Source organism: Zeus faber, assembly GCF_960531495.2.
Source record: "Zeus faber genome assembly, chromosome: 8".
Taxonomy (NCBI): domain Eukaryota; kingdom Metazoa; phylum Chordata; class Actinopteri; order Zeiformes; family Zeidae; genus Zeus; species Zeus faber.
In genome coordinates this window covers 27,033,621-27,053,086 of record NC_137195.1, presented here as the reverse complement: position 1 = coordinate 27,053,086, position 19,466 = coordinate 27,033,621, and the positions used below count along the sequence as shown (strand labels likewise).

At 47.0% G+C, this 19,466-nt stretch overlaps 1 protein-coding gene across 1 annotated transcript in view; it reads right to left on the bottom strand.

The window, feature by feature from the left end:
- triob (trio Rho guanine nucleotide exchange factor b) overlaps positions 1-18,905 on the bottom strand; it is a gene marked incomplete at its 5' end in the record, with an annotated part of 157,661 nt that extends 138,756 nt beyond the window's left edge. The window contains 2 exon segments of the mRNA XM_080005935.1: positions 883-936; positions 18,836-18,905. Coding sequence (XP_079862061.1) covers positions 883-936; positions 18,836-18,905 — 124 coding nt within the window.
- Between the last annotated feature and the right edge of the window lie 561 nt (positions 18,906-19,466).

The window sequence follows — 19,466 nt, the reverse complement described above, 5'->3', positions numbered from 1 at the left end:
TGACTCCGGTGCACTGGGGGATGCTTACGCCACTGGATCACGCGCCAGTTTTAAGCCAGCCCACAGTTCTCGCCCGCAATACTCTCGCTGATGACGTGCGCCAACTTCATCCGGCGCACGTACTCCCAAGCCTTTTAACAGGGATCTATGGAGACGTTCCAAAAAGCCAACAATGCATTTTAAGTCCAGGGGAGATTATGGCTCAATAATCCCAGTGCGGGCAACCGGCCCTGGATTCATGTGGGTTAATCTGCCTGCACGGAGCCCCAAATATCAGCCACTTTGCGGCTCATCTGTTGCCAAAAAGCATCTTACTCTAAAGCGGAGTGGGGGGTAGGCTGTCTTTTTAGTATGTTGGACGCATGTCCAAGGGGGTATGGGGGTGGCCAGTGGGTCCCACAGGAGGAGGTGTGGAAATATCTTAATGACACGTGACCCGAAAAGTTCTTTACCGTAGCTGGGACCGAACATGACACTTCACTTTGAATGGGGGGGACGCGTGACGTGATGTCCTCAAAACGTGCACACACCCTTACACGACCCCCGCCAACAAATGGACTCTCTCTCGCTCTCTTTCGCTCAATGCGAACCGGGACGCGTTTCGAGCTGCTTTAGTCTTTCTCCAACTGAAGGAATATAGCTGACGGAGACAGGCAGCTTCTCGCAAGAATGAAAAAACGAAAAATAAGTCTCCGGTTCCCCCTTTGCAATGGAATTACATTTGACACGGGGCAAACAAGTTTAACTTTCAACCCCAGACACAAAAGAGACAGGGGCAGTTTTGTGCAACACACAAATTAACTGATTACACGGCCACTTCCTGCCTGGTAGAGGAAATGGTTTTTCGAGGCATATAATCATGGCATGGGAAGCAACACGTACCTGGAGCTTGACCCGGGCCGTCCAGTTTGGCTTCACATTTGGGAAGAGAGAGATCTAGAAAGGGAGAGCGAGAGAGAGTAAAAAAAGAGAGAGAGACAGAGACAGACAGAGAGGTATAAATATCAAGGCATGGGGAGTGAAACAGAAGTGAAAGGACTGTCTCCGGGCCTTCAAAAGAATAGACCCAGCCTTGACTGTATCTCGGTTATGTGAGGAGTCAGAGCCTTGTGATTAGTGAGCGCAGATGAGAAGGAGGGAGAGCGAGAGAGAGAGAGAGAGAGAGAGAGAGAGAGAGAGAAGGGGGAATGGCACTTTGATCTGACTATCTGGATAGTTTCCAAGATTAAACGGCATGAGACATGCTGTAGCCCTGTGGCCCGTATGCATGCACACATGCATGCACAATTGAACCGACCGAGACAGAAATAGATCTCTGTCAGAAATAGATCTCGCTCTCTCTCTCTCTCTCTCTCTCTCTCGCACACCAAATGATAAGGAAATTAATCATTCAAGGATACAGAGCGGCTATCGCTTTCTCTTTTTCGCCCCCAGGAATCACATTCCGGGAGATGAAATGCGAAGGAATATCTCGACCAGACGTGTGAAGGAAACAGTCGGTCTTCTGTTGCCTGTTATCACGGGCTAATGATTGTGGAGGGAGGTACAGCTGTCTGAGATCTCCAGATCTGCGGCGAAAGATCTCATCGATGTCGCACGCCGCCATCCTGACTGAGTTAACTTCTCATGCAAGGTATCGACAAAGTCCCTCAAGCTGCCTCTGCAAAAAACGACAGACGTAATATGAGACGTGGCGGGACATGACATTGTGTGGGATTTTGGTTATTGTAATACTTGCGACAGAGTTAAATAATGCAATTTTCTGAACTTCATAGACCAAGGCCATTTTCAACTTGACTGCCAGCTGAGGGTACTCATTTTCTTATATTGTTTTATGATGCTTCTGCATAGCCATGTGTTGTTGTTTCTTAATTTATTTCAGCCGCCAGGTATTCCTTTTGTAACAGGCCAACTGATCAATACGTTTTCTCTGCTGCGTTAAACAGAAAAATAACCCCAGCATAAATTGCCAGGCTATTTTATAATTGATATTTGTAGTGAGAGTAGAAAGCGAGTGAGCAAATTGTGATTGTGTTTCTGAATGAATGTTTCTCAAATGTAAGCATCAATAGTCGTCCCCAAAATATTGGCAAAAAAGGTACAAGGCATTCCACAAGGTATTTGTTTCGAAGAAAATTGTGCAATTTGATTGTGTCGGACCCACCCTACCCTGCCCGTATGCTGCCACGAGCAGCGTGTGAGATGGGAGAAAGTCGGACTGAGCCGACGCGGTATCTGGGTCAGTCGGCAGCAGGACGCCGTAATGGCAGGAGATGACAGAGCAAATCAAGGGTCAGGGAAGGAAGGAAGGGAGGTGGTGAGGAAGGAAGGTGGCTGCAATCACATGGAACACGGTGGACAGGAGATGACAAAACGGAAGTCATGTCAGTGGACGAGAGCATGAGGGCAAACCGGCAGAGAACACTGGCAACAGTACGCGGCATTTGGCAGAGTTATTGCAGCAGTTCATGATGAATAAAGAATGAATAAAAGTGGAATTGCAGGTTGATAAGTTGACCTCCACTTGCAGACTAACTCTGTCCTAGATGCAATAGCATACAAATACAGGTTAAAATAATAATAAAAACAAATACATAAATAGATCAAATATTTAAACTTTATATCACTTCATAGGTCAAATATTTAAACTCCTCCGCGACAGGAATTATAGTGGTAGATGCTGTTTCCTCTGGAAAATCTCACTTAAATGGCTTACATAAACAGTGTGGATCGATAGCGAAGTCGTTTTTTTTAATTTATAAACTGCATGGAGGTTGTTTGGTGATCATAGCGAGGAAGCTGATTTGGACGTGGTGGCGGCGCAGTTGTTCCTGTGATAAAGTTGCAGCTCCAGGTTATTACTTATATAAAAATATAATTAAATATGAAAAAAATGTATAATAAAAGAAGGGTTTCTATTACCAGTGGAAACCGAGTGATCAGCTATTGATCACTCTCAGTTAACAGATCATTGATTACTACCAGGAAACAGATCTCTATAGATGTGCTCTCTCTCAAAGCCACATAACACTATCCATAAAGATATCCATAATGCGTAATAATCCATTTTCAAATGTGCTCGGAGATGAATAGGATGCTTTATAGCTGGCTTGTGTAAAGTTACCCAACTACGAATGATAATACTTTTTGGAGGGAATTTAACATGAAATTAATTTTGTAATAAAATATGAATAGTAAGCTGCATTTTTATAGCTACGTGCATTACCAAAATTCTTATATCTGACACAAAATAATTTAGTTACATATATTCTATTGGAGTCTTTATACATCACCATAGCCACATATCTTCACGTTTTGCTGTGGTACCTGCCCCTCACTCCTCAGTGCTGTTCAGAAAGTGTTGTTTGCCGTCTACCGTGTTCCATGTGAATGCAGCATTAGGGCTGCTCTGCGGTGCCTGCTCCTTGGCCTCCTCGCTGGAGAGAACAGCCCTTCATGTGCAGGGATTAAAGTAAGTGCCTGCACTCAGCCTGTGCGTTTTATTCTCATGCAGCTGGGCACTGGTGAAGTTTCATGTTCAATGAGGAATGATCCACCCCCAATGCCAATTTAGCTGCCCATACGTGTGTGTGTGTGCGCGTGTGTGTGTGTGTGTGTTCGGGGAGAAGAAAAAAATCAAAGCATGTGCCTGTCAAACGATGGTTCGATATAGAAATGCTGTTCGAATTGCAAAAAATGAAACTACGTTTGAATCTGAAAATTAACATTTGAATAAAAAAATGCAGTGTGTCAGCAGAGATTTATTATTTTTTACATAAATGTTGTGCAAATACGTCCACATACATTGTCCACATGAGCTTTGTTAATGCACCGCTCCATGCGCTCTACTCTACAGGTGTTCCAGGATCTGTCAGCAGCACACGCCACACGCCCCGAGATGGAGCACTGGGTCTCGCCGGGGGACATCGCGGCGGTTTGGTTAAAACAATTGCTTAATTTGCCTTTTTTTACCGCGTTCTAAAATGTCACAAAAAAGGATAAAGAGTAGAGGAGCAAAATGAAAAGGACCAAATCGTGTAATTATCCCAGAGAAAAAAGAGCCGTCCCACCCCCCCCAGTCGGTGTCTCTGCTACAGGAAGAGGGAGCACGAGGAGGCGGAGGCTGTGATTGGACGACTGACATTTTGCGCGATCGCCCAAGCCTTACGTGCAATAACACAGACCGGTCAAATTGTAACATTTTAAAATTGTAATAGATACTCGAATATATATTCACACTGATGTGTTTTTTCAGAAGGAATATTCAAACTGGATTTTTGGCCAACATTGACAGCCCTAGTGTGTGTGTCTATGTGTGTGCGGACTTACCGTGCTGTTGCGACGCATTAACTGCCTATTGGCCTGCAGTAGACTTTAGAATCAGACGCATCTTCATGGGTTGTGGGTTTTTTGTTTGGTTTTCTGACCAAAGCGTAGGTCTAAGGAGATAAGGAGGGATGGGATGGCCCATGGAAGAGAGTCGAAGAACAAAAGTCATCGCCGGTCATCCCACACCGACACGCGAAGCCCATGATGGCTCCATCGCATGAGGTCACCGAGTCCAAGGAGGCAACTTGTACATACGATTTGGAGATTAGGACGATTTTAAAACCCCCAGTGAAGTTTTCACCTCAATGGGAGGATACGGCAAACGGTACCAATTCAAAGTCCTGTTTTTGTCAGCAAACACATACACTAATCTTCCACAACATTAAAACCACCTGCCTAATATTGTGTAGGCCCTCGTTCCACCAAAACAGCTCTGACCCGTGGAGGCATGGACTCCACAAGTTGTCCTGTGGTATCTGGCCCTTAGACGTTAGCAGCAGATCCTTTAAGTCCTGGAAGTTGTGAGGTGGGGCCTCCATGGATCAGGCTTGTTGTTCCAGCACATCCCACAGATGCTCGATCAGATTGAGATTTTGGGAATTTGGAGGCCAAGTCAACACCTTGAAATCTTTGTCATGTTGCTCAAACCATTCCTGAACCATTTTTGCAGTGTGGCAGGGAGCATTATCCTGCTGAAAGAGGCCACTGCCATCAGGGAACACTGTTGCCATGAAGGGGTGTACTTGGTCTGCAACAATGTTTAGGTAGGTAATACGTGTCAAAGTAACATCCACATGATGCCAGGACCCAAGGTTTCCCAGCAGAACATTGCCCAGAGCATCACACTGCCTCCGCCCGCTTGCTTTCTTCCCATAGTGCATCCTGGTGCCATCTCTTCCTGGGGTAAACGACGCACCCGGCCATCCACATGATGGAAAAGAAAACGTGATTCATCAGACCAGGCCACCTTCCATTCCTCTGTGGTCCAGTTCTGATGCTCACGTGCCCATTGTAGGGGCTTTCAGCAGTGGACAGGGGTCAGCATGGGCACTCTGACCTGTCTGTGGCTAAGCAGCCCCAAACGCAGCAAGCTGCTATGCACTGTGTGTTCTGACACATTTCGTCACATCAAAGCAGCATTAACCTTTTCAACAATTTGTGCAACAGTATTTCTTCTGTGGGTTCAGACCAGACAGGGTTAGACTTCGCACCCCATGTGCATCAATGAGCCTTGGGCGCCCATGACCCTGTCGCCGGTTCACCAATTGTCCTTCCTTGGAACACTTTTGGCACTAACCACTGCATACCGGGAACACCCAACAAGACCTGGCGTTTTGGAGATGCTCTGACCCAGTCGTCTAGCCATCACAATTTGGCCCTTGTCAAAGTCGCTCAGATCCTTACACTTGCCTATTTTTCCTGCTTCCAACACATCGACTTCAAGAACTGACTGATCACTTGCTTCCAGGTGCTATTATAACAAGATGATCAATGTTGTGGCTGATCGGTGTACATAAGGGATGCAAATTGAAAGGAATTTCTTTTATCTATAGTTGTTAACCTCAGCAAACAATCATTGATTAATTGATAAGGTACTGTAAAAGCTAATGACGTCACCAGGCGGTAGCGCCATGGCGCGTGGGGACTGACGCAACATTTGCGCGACTTAAATATTTTTTGCTGTCTTCCGCGACGGAATGAGCTGGACATTACTTAGCCGATCAAGTCTGGTGAAGATATGGACAACCAGAGGCTAATAAAATTGCTAAACATTACTGAAATTCTTAAACATAACAGACACAAAATAATTTTGTTTCATATATTTTATTGGAAGCATCACCATAGCAACATATCGCTTGTTTCATTTTGCAGTCGTACCTCTACCACGCTCCGGAGATTCTTTTCCTCCCGTCTGTTCAATCTGAACGCAGCATTATTTTTTTTCTCGAAGCGCCCCGCGCCCCAAAGACTCTGCGGATCGATGGATAAGACAAAATCGTATAGATTAAATTCTCAGTAGCAATTAATCGACAGTCGATTAATTGTTGACATCCCTTGTGTACATCTATACAGTCAATTTTCTCTGCCCTATTTTAAGAAAGGTCTCACTTCAGTTGGACATCTATAATGTATTACCCATGTTTTTTTCCTTCAAATTGCTTCTTGTACTAATCCGGTGCATGTTCTTCCACCACATCATTGTCATCACCAAACGTCAGCCATCGACGATTACGGGATGGATGAACCCTATTACATCTGGAGCCAGCGAGGTCGAGCACCAGTTTAGTCTCCCTGTAAGCCAGAGGGGTTGCTGCTGGCCTGGCAGTGTTCACGCGACAGGGATCAGAGCATGTTGCCGTCTTCAAAGGGCGAGGGAATGTTAGAGCCAGTGTGTGTGTGTGTGTGTGTGTGTGTGTGTGTGTGTGTGTGTGTGTGTGTGTGTATACACGCTTTTGGATAGGCTGAGCACAGCTGTTGACATGAGACAACAGGCATGGGGCAACAAATAGACACACACGCGCACACACATACACACACACACAGACACACACAGACACACACACACACACACACACACACACACACACACACACGCACACACACGCACACACACAGTCTGCAGGCACATGCTTTGATTTTTTTTTCTTCTCCCCGAACTGAGCTTGTGCGTCGTGTTATTTTCTTTCTCCCCACCCCCAGCTTTTCATTTTCTTGACTGACACGAGAACTTGGCTTGTCCAATAAAACCCGAAACTTGCAATTGAGGACAAGCACAGTAAACAGAGCGAGAAATGCATCTTTTCGGATGTCTCTTTCCCGGGTCCCAGTGTAAGCTGTAAAACCTGAAACTAAAGAAAAAAGAAAACCACCTAAAACTGTACTAAAGTGGAAGAGTGAACCAAAAGTACACAAACAATGTTCCGAGAGAGAGAGAGAGAGAGAGAGAGAGAGAGAGAGAGAGAGAGAGAGAGAGAGAGAGAGGGTGAGCAGCAACAAACAGAAGCCCAGGGACTGACATGTGGACCAAGTGTCTAAAAAAGCAGAAAGACGAAACAGAGAGAAGTGTGCCCCCCCCCCCCCCCCCCCCCTCTCGCTCAGCTAGGTTTTTTAACTTTGAGCTGTGTGTATCCAAACCCCGGGGGCGGTGGGCTGCATGTGTCTGTGGCTGCCGTTTCAAACAGCTAGTCTTACACTATATAAGTGTGTGTGTGTGTGTGTGTGTGTGTGTGTGTGTGTGTGTGTGTGTGTGTGTGTGTGTGTGTGTGTGTGTTGGGGGGGGGGGGGTCTTACGGCTTTGCATACTAGATCCAGATGCTTCCTCGGTTTAAAAAGCAGCGGGGAATGAGAGGGAAGAGTAATGTGAGAAAGGGAAGAAAAAAGAGAGAGAGAGAGAGAGAGAAAGAGAGACCGAGAGACAAAGAGAGAGATTGTGGATGAGAGCCTTTACGATAGAGCACGTTATTGAGCAGCATTGGCGGCCAGCGGGGGGCCCCAGACAGACCAGAGCGCGCACACACACACACACACACACACACACACACACACACACACACACACACACACACACACACACACACACACACACACACACACACACACACACACACACACACACACACAACCCACGGCAACCTGCACTGAACCCCACCAGCCCCACTTAAGCCTCCGTCACACAACACACGGACGGGCCAGCAGGCATGGATGTCATATTGACACAACCCTCGCTCACTGGTCTCTCAGATTCACGGTTGTTGACTTAGTCGACATCCAAGAGTCACCATCACACACACACACACACACACACACACACACACACACGCACACATATTAAGTATGTAAATACCCAGCCATGCTTCATTCTAATGGTCTCCATCTGCTGTTGGTGTGCAGTTCCCCTGCGGTCAAGACATAGAGAGAAAGAGAGAGAGAGAGAGAGAGAGAGCTGGGGCACAGAGAAGTGTGATCTACTTATCAAAGGAGTACTGGGACAGCGAGACTAGATTACAGGGAGAGTGGAGGACGGAGAGAGAGAGAGAGAGAAAGAGGGAGAGAGGGAGGGAGGGGTGACAGCATGAGTTTTAAAGAGGGAGGAGCAGAGCGAGAGAGAGAGAGAGAGAGAGAGAGAGATATGTGGGGTGAGGGACGAGATATGATCAAATCGGGGACGGTGGGAGTTGGGGCGTGGGGGGAGGGAAGAAGAGGTGAGAAGAGAGAAATGAAGGATGGAGCGGGAAGGAGGGAGGGCAACGTTGCATAGATGAGAACCAGATGAGGGTGGTTCGAGGGGGGGATGTGGGAAGAGGAGAGGAAGAGCGTTTTTAACAGAGTGGGGACCGGAGAGCACACGGATCTTCTGCCGTGTCCATCAAGACCGCCGAGGTGCCCTTGTGCCAGGCACCAAAACCCCGACGAGCACAACCATGGTGCATCCATCCCTTTTCAAGGGAAATCAGGTCTTTGAAGGTTAGGGAAGCGAGTGATGTCTCCTAGTCACAAAAGAAGGAAGCTGTTTGGCTCATGACGTGATGCGGCTTCGTAGTTACGGGGAACGTAGCTTAAAACGGAGCAAAATCGGATCTGCTGACACGCTGGCCGGCGTGGCCGTTTTGCGGGTTGGCGAACGTATCCCAGAATGCAATTACGTGTCACTGAAATGTCACGAATGCAAAAAAACAGCCAGCGACGACCAAGACTGGCTTCAACCGGCGTAATGGACAGGATGCGTCCATTATATTCATAGATGGGCGGGGACAAGAGATTGGAAGCAAGAGGACGCGAGAGAAACGGCAGATCAGGGTGGGTGGTGGTGGGGGAGGCGTGCTAAGCACGACAGCGGGTCGCAGGGGAGAGGAGCCGAGGAGGCGATGAAGGTGGGGGGCGCTGAAGCCCAAAAGGAATGAGTGGGAGGAGGCACGATGACTGATGGAGGCTTCCCTTTCATCAAACGAGGGCTTTGCGGATGGAGACGCGCCGACCCAGACGAGACCGAGGCTGATGTTTCTTGTGACCCACTATCCGTCCTGCCTTCCTACCTTCCCTCCATCTCTCCTGCCGTCGTTCCCTTCTTCCTTCCATTTCCCGCTCACTCCAACCCCCATGTTCTTTGCTTCCAAGGCCCCAGGCGTTGTGGTTGGGGAAGTGGTGATTTATACCTCTGTGTGTGTGTGTGTGTGTGTGTGTGTGTGTGTGTGTGTGTGTGTGTGTGTGTGTGTGTGTGTGTGGTAATGATGCCGCACCCCCAGGCTACACTTACCATCCGACAGATGCATTACCAGCCTATTGGAATTTGCGATTATTAACATCACCCTGGCCGCCAATATCCTCTGTTCAAATGATTTCAACCACATGGGTTGCAAAAAAAAAAAAAAAAAGAGAAAGAATAAGTCTGTTTTGCGGTCATTTTTAACAGAAATCCATCTCATTCGGTTGAGATGTCTTTTTCTTAGGTTTTCGTCTTTACGATTTCCATGGGCAGGTCAAATAGGCTCGCAGCTGCAGCCTAGGAAGCGATAGCTTGAAAAAAAATCTATCACATTTTTGCCAATTGCATTGCTGAGCAGCGATCGCAAAACTGGCCGCCAGACTCCAACGTGTTATTCAGCTCAAATTGTCCGGGAAAATCGCCGTCAGGCAAACCCCACCGAAAAAGCGTCACGCGTCACAACTACTTTGTCCCAATTTGTGTCCAGTTATGACGTGGCGTACGATCTGAGGCCTGACGTGACATTTCAAAGCCCTCGATAATTTTGTGTGGCGTCGGGGTTGGAGAGGTTTGGATGTGCTTAGGTCTCCCTTTAAGTGTGTGTGCATGTCAAGGCTCGGGAAAAAAGGTCAAGAATCAGCGGTGCGATCGATCAGCACCGTCTGGCTGTAAAGCAGGTAATTGCTTTCGCGGTGCTACACCCCTCCGTGATCGTCCCCCACCCTCCGCTATAAAATTCCCTCCAATAAACACTTTGGGGAAGAGGACGGCGGCTATCGCGGGCATCTCACATCTGGTCCTAATTGTTGGTATAATGCGAGCTTTTCAGATAAATGCAGTGGAGGGATTGAAGTTCTTCCTTCCGCACGCTCGCTCCCGCCGCGGTTTAGGAATGGGGAATAGCTTGTATTTTGGTGCGGTCTTATTTACCGTTCGGGCATTTCGGCCCTTTAATGCGAATGGCCGCGGTTTCTTCGGTGGGGGTTGTTCGCCAGGCAAGCAAACCAGGCTGGGTGTCAGTGCGCGGTCGCGAATCCTGTGAATTCCTGCAAACTCCTTCTCCCACTCCGGCCGGTCGACCGCGCAAAAGGGAGATCATTGGATTGGAACCGCCAACATCGCCGTCGGGCTGGATTCCGACCCATCGAGAGGAGCGACGTAATCCCGCGTCAATCGAACAAGGCCATGGCTCGCCTTAGGGTTTTACGGGAAGACGACGAAAGTGGAAACTATACTGGGCAGTTTATGGGGCTGGGGACAGGATCGCCACCGTGTAATCAACCGACGCATGTCGGTTCTACCGCAGTCTGGCTCGCGTCTAGTAAATGTTTAGTCAAGCCTAAACCTCGAGGTCCTATAGCGACTAGGCAGCAAGAAGAAAGAGATTAAAACCTTCCTACTGTCCTAAATATAAATAAATACCGAAATAAATGTGGATACTCTCCGTTCCTTCTCCCCTTAAACAAACAACAAAAAAAAAAAGATCTTCCTGATGGAAATGGAGAGAGGAGATAGCCTCCTGTGTGTGCAGGCCCAGGCGGTTTAACGGTGCGGCCAGTGCCAATCTGGGCTTACAGTCTTTAACTCTGACCAACTGCCAATTAGGCGGCACGGTGGATGAAACGGGAAGGTTTTCGGTCTGGTTCGGCCGAGCCGGGTGCATTCTGCAGGGCGCACTCCACCCAAGCCTCCACTCTGTAATTTGGAGGATGAAGGGCTGTTTGTCCCTGTGTGGATGTCATGTCCTTTCTGCCTGGCTTCCTCTCATCCTCATTCCTCCTCCCCCTCCTCCTCCCCCTCCTCCTCCTCCTCCTCCTCCCCGCAGGGGATTAACAATATCGACAAAAATGTTTAATTGTGACTACTATTGTGAATTCTCTTTTGCAGAAACATGTCAGAAGGCAGGATTTACCAAGTTTGAGTATGATGGAAGGTATTGTCAATATTGCGCTTGATTCATGGGACAAATATTACACCAAGCACCAGAAAAACTTTTTTTTAAATCCATATTGCAATTAACACCAGCCTCTGCAAATGTCAAACTGTGGCGGTTGACTTACAATTTCCGTTTTCCTTTCTGTATCGGCTGGTCAGTCTGTTTACCTCCGATTTCCAATCTCTCTCTCTCTCTCTCTGGATACTTACACTGTGTCTCCAGTATTTCCCTTCTCCACGTAATTATGTAAGAGTTGTGTTTCTGCTCGGGTAGGCAGGATAATGTTGGGTCATAACGCTCGAGTAAATACAGCCACCATAGACAATAAAGCAGCATCTCCGCTCGGGCATTCGGCTCCCCTTACAGCCTCCGACGGTGGAAGCCGCCGGGTTGGCTGTGTGCACGGCGGCAGTGGTGGCGGTGTTCAATTGTGCTGGTGCCTTCACCAACGATGGCATCCTGTTACTGATCACTGATGGAAGGGACATTCTCAGTGGCGAGCGCTCTGGTATGTAAACGAAGAGTTCTAACGCATTTATTTGATCATTTAACAAGAGCAGCTAATGTATATTTCATTACGGCGTCATTATTGCATTTGTTTTTCATGGAGCCCGTGTTTCTTATGCCAAGCTAAAGAGTGAAAAGTGAAATAAAACAAGGCAGCCTGTGGAAGAAAAGGCCCTTAATGAGGCCTTTGTTATTTTAAGAGAGAAGCACAAATGTCAGCTCCGTTAATTACTTCTTTCTGCCTATTCTTTTCCCTCCCGCCTAATAGGAGAAAAATGCAATAATTTAACATTGCAGGATTTCCAAACGCCCGTAAATGCATACCAGCAAGAGGCGCCTGTCTGTGATACTGGAGTCTGCACAGGAATAGCAGCTACTTTCACATAGTAAACACTGGATCTTTGTAGGAAACCGATTTGCGGTTAAGCTGTGGAGGGTGTGACTGAGGACCGGTATCCTATGTCCGATGCGCTCATGAATGAATAGGGACATCAGGACATAGCTCGCATGCATCTTGTCTCCACGGATATTTGATCCCGCGCCAGCCTGCGTCTGCTCGCTTTTATGTCACTCAAGTTCCTCGGTACGATTCTGCACAACGACAGCACTACTGCATTAGCCCTGCAATTCCATTAGATGTCAGTGCGTAAGTTGGGTTTAAAAACTTTACAATGACGCAAATTATATTTTCAGCTTAATGGGCCCGTGACTATTTGAAACATCTAATGCACATCTTGTAGGATTAAAAGCATTAAACTTTGTTATTATTATAATAGCCTTTATATCCAAAAACATGGTTGCGGTTGCAACATGATAAATGAGGTTATAGCCAGCTAATGGCTCTGATGTGATGAGCTAAGAGCAGAAATAGAGCAGGCTCTGGTTCAGAGTGTCCAGGTGGGTCACAGCAGCAAACACATTGTGGTGCGTGGCACTGCGGTGTTGTTCTAGGCCAGCACACCAAAGAGGGGGTGGGAAGAGATTTTCTTTTGACAATTTTTCAGGAAAACATTGCAATATTGGCAGTCTGGAGTCAAATTAACATTTGCAGTTAGCGATGATTCTAACAGTAATCCGCACCCAGGAAGAGAGATGAAATACGGTTGATTAATTGTATGAATTTACAGCGGGCCTTTACAGTGAGTCAAATGTCCAGGCTATAGCAAATTAACTTTGCTCAAGGAAACTCACCACTTATGTATAGTACTAACACAACACAGACGCTGTGTCCTGAATGACATACTTGCATACTTTTCAGTACGCCAAATTAGTGTTTTGTATGTCCGAGACGATAGGATGCTCAAATAGTATGTCAAAAGCACAAGGATGACACTACGTCTGGCGAAATATCATAGTATGCAAACACTGCACACTACTCTGGTACGCACATCCCACAATGCATTGAGGGCGAGACGCCGGTAAAGGTTACTCTACGGCGTCGGCGTCAACGTGCAGTGTACTGAAAGGCGATATGATTATGTCGTACAGGAAGCCACAGCTCTCTTTACCCACATATTAATGCACACTGGACAATTGCATGTAGTATGTATGCAGTGTGCCATTTCAGACGCAGGTCAAAGGTCATTTCTTTAAACAAGGTTGCAGGGTTGGGATGCACGACTATATCCATAAGAGTTAGCTCCGGTCAGGTAATTTGATTGGATGAGAGGCATTCCATAGGTGCTGATATACAGTATAACAGCAGTATATGTATATATATGTGTGTGTGTGTGTGTATATATATATATATATATCTGTTACACTGTATATCAGAGTTACGTTTTAAGGTCAGATAATATGGTATTCCAGAAGCCCTAAATTCTAGAACTCTCGAGATATAATCACCGACGGTTTCTTTCAGTGCTGCACCAACATGGAGGAGAGATTTCCCATTGAGGCCTCAGCAACCCTCAGCAAAAAATTATTCTGTGCCAATCCTAATCCCACGCTATATTATTTTTGATTGCGTGTCGGTTTCTTCGCAATTGGCTTAATGTCTGCTTGTCAGCACCTTGCTTTGATTAAGAATTAATATGCCGAGTTTGCAGGGGACACGGCGCTAAGATACGTGCGGGCTCCCAGCAGTCAGCAGTATCCTGATGGATGCAATGCCTCACTTTGGGTAAGGCAGTCGATTTAAGTCCAAACCCTGAGTCGATATTTGAATGAAAGGAGAGCTTCAGCACAGACACTCCAAACAGTCATAAAGAGAGTGCTAGGATTTCTTCCTCGTGTCTCTCACACAGCCGACAAAAAAAAAAAAGGTTACAAATGTTGGCAAACATTTTCATTTTCAGCGTTACCAAAGTCCCAAAGGGCTCATATGCTGTCAACAAATCAAAGCCTTCCAAGAATGCAGGAGAAAACATAGCAACTTTATACGGCGGCGACAATTTGCGGATTTGAGCTTTTGCGCGGCGGCATGAGCAACCTGGGACGGTGACTCAGAAGACAAGCTGTGATCCACAGCGAAGGAGTGGGATTCGGAGATGGAGCTCCATCTGCTCGCTTCAGAAACACTGACATTAATAATGTAGAGAGGAAAATAAAGCATTTCCAAACGGGCTGGCGGTGAAACGGTCCATTCGGGAATGAGAAAATTAGAAGAGCGGCGCAAAAATTGTAGAATCGAGGAATTTGATTTTGACGTGCAGGAAAAAATAAAACACCGCCTGTTTGATGGAGCATGGCTTTTTTCAAAGTGTGCCCACACTAGTGCACTGTGAGAGCTCTGCAGGTGTGCCATGAAAATGTTTCAGATTTCGCTAAAAAAAATATATATATATATATATATATATATATATATATATATATATATATATATATATATATATATATATATATATATATATATATATATATATATATATAATCTAAATTAACTTTTGTGATGCAAGATCAAAATTGCAACTTTTATAATCAGTCATTCAGTAAAAAAAAAAAGATTTTCAGATTCAGTCACATTCACTATGTGAAATGTCGCCTTTAATTTAGTCCCCAGTAATTATTTTCAGTTTGAGATTTTAAGAATCACTCACTGCCCACTCTTTTGCCAGAGTGACCACCCACTCTTGAGTCATTTAAAAGAGTTGCTCATTATGAACCAGTCGTTCATGAGTCTTACATCACTAACTGTAAGTTGGCCATGACAACAAGCACAGTTCATCATGTTTCTGAATTTGGGACTATTTCATTGGGACGGTTGGGAAACACTGGTCTAATCAGCCAATGAGCCGGTAAAAAGGCTGTCTTTATCCTGAATGAACAAGTCAGCGATTGAAGGGAGTGACTGCGTCTGTTTATTATTTGTTAAAATATCTGGTAGCCAACTGACAGGAACAGTTTCTCAGTCATCAGTTATTTTGTCAATCAGCCAGCCTGTAAATCAGCCTACATAGTGAGCCTCATGAATATGTCCAGTCTGTCAGTGAGCCACTTAGTATAGAAAATAAAAAATAATGATGAATAAAAATAAATAAATTAATAAATAAATAAGTAAATGCCAATTCGTAGAACCACTGGTCAATCACAATACCAGTCAGTCAGCAAGTGGAACGATTTCTGATGATTCCGGGGCCTCATGGACTATCATGAGGCACCAAAGCCCACTCACAGCCTGAGAAAATCCACACCCACACCCACACCCACAGCCACAGCCACGGATACACATGCAACAAAAGGTGCTTGGGGTTGACGAGGATGGGCAGCTGCGAGCCAACATTTCACCACTCAGCACACCAGCAGCAATTCCACCGCACGCTGGACGGACGACTGACGGTGGCAGAACTACAGCGGAGAGGGACCAAAGCATGAATGCGTCTCGGCAAATCATCGAATGAATATGAAAAGACAGACGGACAGGTGGAGGTACACGGGGAGACAACGAGATCAATGCATGAAATGCTCGGCGCCATACGCTGGTGTACAGGGGCGGACGTGACTTGCCGAGAAGAATGAATAAATCTAAGAATTTGCATTTAATTAAACGGACCGAACAGGTGGATAGAAATGAGTGGGAGAAGATGCTGCCCTCCTTCACTTGCCCTGTGAAGGAGGACTCTGTCCTCTGACAGCAAGCACGTGCGGAGAGGAGGGGGCAGAGGGTGACGAGCACCGCCCCCCCAGGTTGCCCAAAGCTGCTTAAAACCGGAGCTGGGGATCCATGTGCATCTTCTTTTTTTTTTGTGTGCACCTGCTCCTCTTAACATGGCTGCATGGGCCTGCTGCACAGCAGAGGTGGGAGGGGAAGACGGAGCATGTCCGTGAAATTGATGAATGCAGCAAAAGAAAATGACAAAGAGCGGGACGGGGCAGTGAGATAGAATGAGTGGATCTACAGCTAAACTAAAATGTCTGGTGTGCAACAGCATGACAACATAGCGCCATGTGACGGGCCTGTCGGATACTGTTGTTTTCTTTAGCCCAACAAGCGTAACCACAAGGTGCTGGGCCAATATGCCCTCCTTCCAAAAACACGTTGAGAAGTGATGGGACGCAGGATTTGTTCATTGCGAACAAAGCCTTTAAATGGCTCAGGAGTCAGGAGTCACTCCAGCAGAAGATTTGCGACTCGGTAACTGCAGGCAGGTAAACAGGCTGAACTTGAGCGACCCAAAGCGATCCCCCATGAGTCGTGAGTGGCCTCAAGCCGCGTGGCAAGTCTTCCGCTTGTGAGCAGAAAATAATCACAGACTAGACTTGAGAATGTGAGCATTCCATTCACGACTCAGAGCTGAACAGACTCTTCTGACTAATCTTTTTACAGAGTCACTTGTAAAGAGCCGAATCTCCAAAATCAGCCAAACTTCTCATCACTACACTCCACTCTGTATGGGAGCCGCAATATTGACGGGGCGTGTCGCCGCGATACTCCTTCGTCAAATTCGGTATTGAGCGAATTTGACGCCATCCAGCTTTAATGTATGCGTCTGGATAGATGACCTGAGTCATCCATGTAAAATCATTCAGCAGAAGCTCAATGAATAAGCGATCAAATGAAGCAATGAATGTATACCGATGCGGCCTGTTTAATTGGCGCAAAGGATAAGTGAAATTTTCCATGGAGGTTCCGGCAAAGAAATAAGGACCATTTCTTCAGCTATTTATCATAAATTCCATTCTCCACTGGCGACACAACATCCATTTACCAGTTAAACAACCCAACAACTCCCTATGTTTTCTCCTTATTATAAATCTTACAAAAAGAAAACCCAAGGGCATAACCTATTTCTGACGCCATCGTGAATACTGTATGGACTCCACTCGCCCGCTGTATAAACATCCAGAGACTTCCCGCTTCACTGGGAGACAACTTTTTGGCCCGACACAACGCGACTCAAGCAAAACGCAATAGGCGAACATCCGAGTGCCCATTGGGGGAGAGAGAGCGAGAGAGAGAGAGAGAGAGAGAGAGAGAGAGAGAGAGAGATCGTACCGCAATCTGTTTCGACAACATTCCTCGACGTCAGAAATGCAAATGCCGTTCCTGCGGTGGAAAAGATGAAGTAAAACAACAAAAAAAAAAAAGGGAAAGACAGGAAGTTTGTCTTGTGCGTGTGTTGCTGCATGTGTTGGGGGGGGGCTACTGCACGGCAGACCCCCTGGCACCAGGTGTCAGGGGGAAACAGCTGAGAGACAGTGAGGCAACAGCTGGTGTTTCTGGTGCGGAGCAGAGGTGGTCCACACTCCAATGGCCCCGCTGAGATGTTGCCCCAAAGCCAACTGGCTGGCCGGCTCTCCAAAAAACTTGACAAAGCCTTAAGGTACTCAAAAACTGTGCTTAGCAAGAGCTTAAGGTCCTGGGAGCTTTTGTTGTCGTGGCTTCCCCCAATGGCGTATGAACGGTATGAGTACTTGTGAGTGTTGGATGGACTTCAGGATTGAAGCTGTAATGACTGTTGGTTACGGCCAAGGCCAACCGGCCAATTTCTAATATTTCACTATGCTTTGGTTAATGCTTTGGTTAATGCTTTGGTTAATGCTTTAGGGCCTATTTGCTTTGTAGCTCTACCCTCATTAACTGTCATTACGATTCCTTTGCGCTGTGTCATTATGGTCCATTCACATAAAACAAACAAACAATGCTGTTGTTGTCGTCGTTGTTTACGGGGATCCAGGGCAATATTTGCCTCGGCCTAAACTCCTACGGCAGCTATGCATGCTGTTAATGCCGATAGTACAGTCAGCTTATCGGGAAAATTTGAAAATGCACGCATGTCTCCACATGGAATGGGCTGGGTGTCCATACGGCGTGGGCCTTTTTTCACAGTTGAGAGTGGATGCTGAGCGATCATGCAGATGCACAGCGACGCTCGGGTGTGTTGTGATGGTGACGATGATGATCTCATACTGTCAAGCAGGCCTGCTGCAAGGGGCCAAATAATCGAAGACTGCGCCTTTAATTTGAGCCCCGCAATTCCACCAAATCTGAACGCTCGAAACACAGTTAAGACACAGGGGCCCATACACAGGACACATGAAACGCCTCTGGTTTGTTTGTCTTTTTTTTGTTGTTGTTGTTGTTGTTTTCTGTTTTTTGGTTTATATATATATATATATATATATATATTATAATCGATTGGATTTCAGAGCCAGAGACCCAGATGGGGATGGGGGTTCCGTGCCGTGGCGTGCCTCACCACCACATCAGTTACAACACGCAGTTTGGTTTCCCGCGGGGGAGTGTGGCTGGAAACCCCAGCGGAGTCGGAACTCACGTTTACCCCAACGGGTGACAGAGAAGGACACAAGCGGCGGCCCCCACGGACGATCGAGCCCCTCATCCGGCGTCACCCTCGCTCTCCACCCGCTTGCCGCCGCGATCGTCAGAGGCTGCGGAGCGACCCGCGGATCGGACTCACCGGGTTTGAAGAACGCCGCGATGTCCGCCGCGTCCTTCCCCGCCTCGTCCAGCCCCTCTCCGGCGCTCATCGCTGCGCAGACCCGCTGAAATAGAAACTCCGCGGAGACCGGCTTTTGTCGACCGGTGCAGCTCGGCGTCTGACGGATCTACTACACGGGCGGTCTGCTCTCGGTCCGCGCTCCCGTGAACGGGCGAAGAGCCTCCTCCATCTTGGCCGGGGAGGAACAGAATGACGAGGGGGGCGGCGGCGGCGACGATCCACCGTGCGGTGGCGCTCCGGAGCTGGAGGGGAGGAGGGGGCGATGGAGGGGAGGGCTTTTCCTTTCTGGCGGGGGGGGGGGGGGGTCGGTGGGATATCCTGGGATTCCGTTACTGGGGGGGGGGGCTTACGTTTTGGTGCATTGTGCGACACTCCAAAAAAAGAAAGAAAGATCAATGTGCGCCACCACAGACGCTTCTGCGGCTTTTTCTTGACCAGAACGAGTCCCTTTTTTCCTAGAGATATGCAGATATTTCATTATAAGGAAGCGTTGTTTTGGATTTGTATTCAGTGTAATTACCAGTATGTATGTATATAATATGTATACAATATGTATGTGTACAGAAATATGTATATTATTATAAGGTCG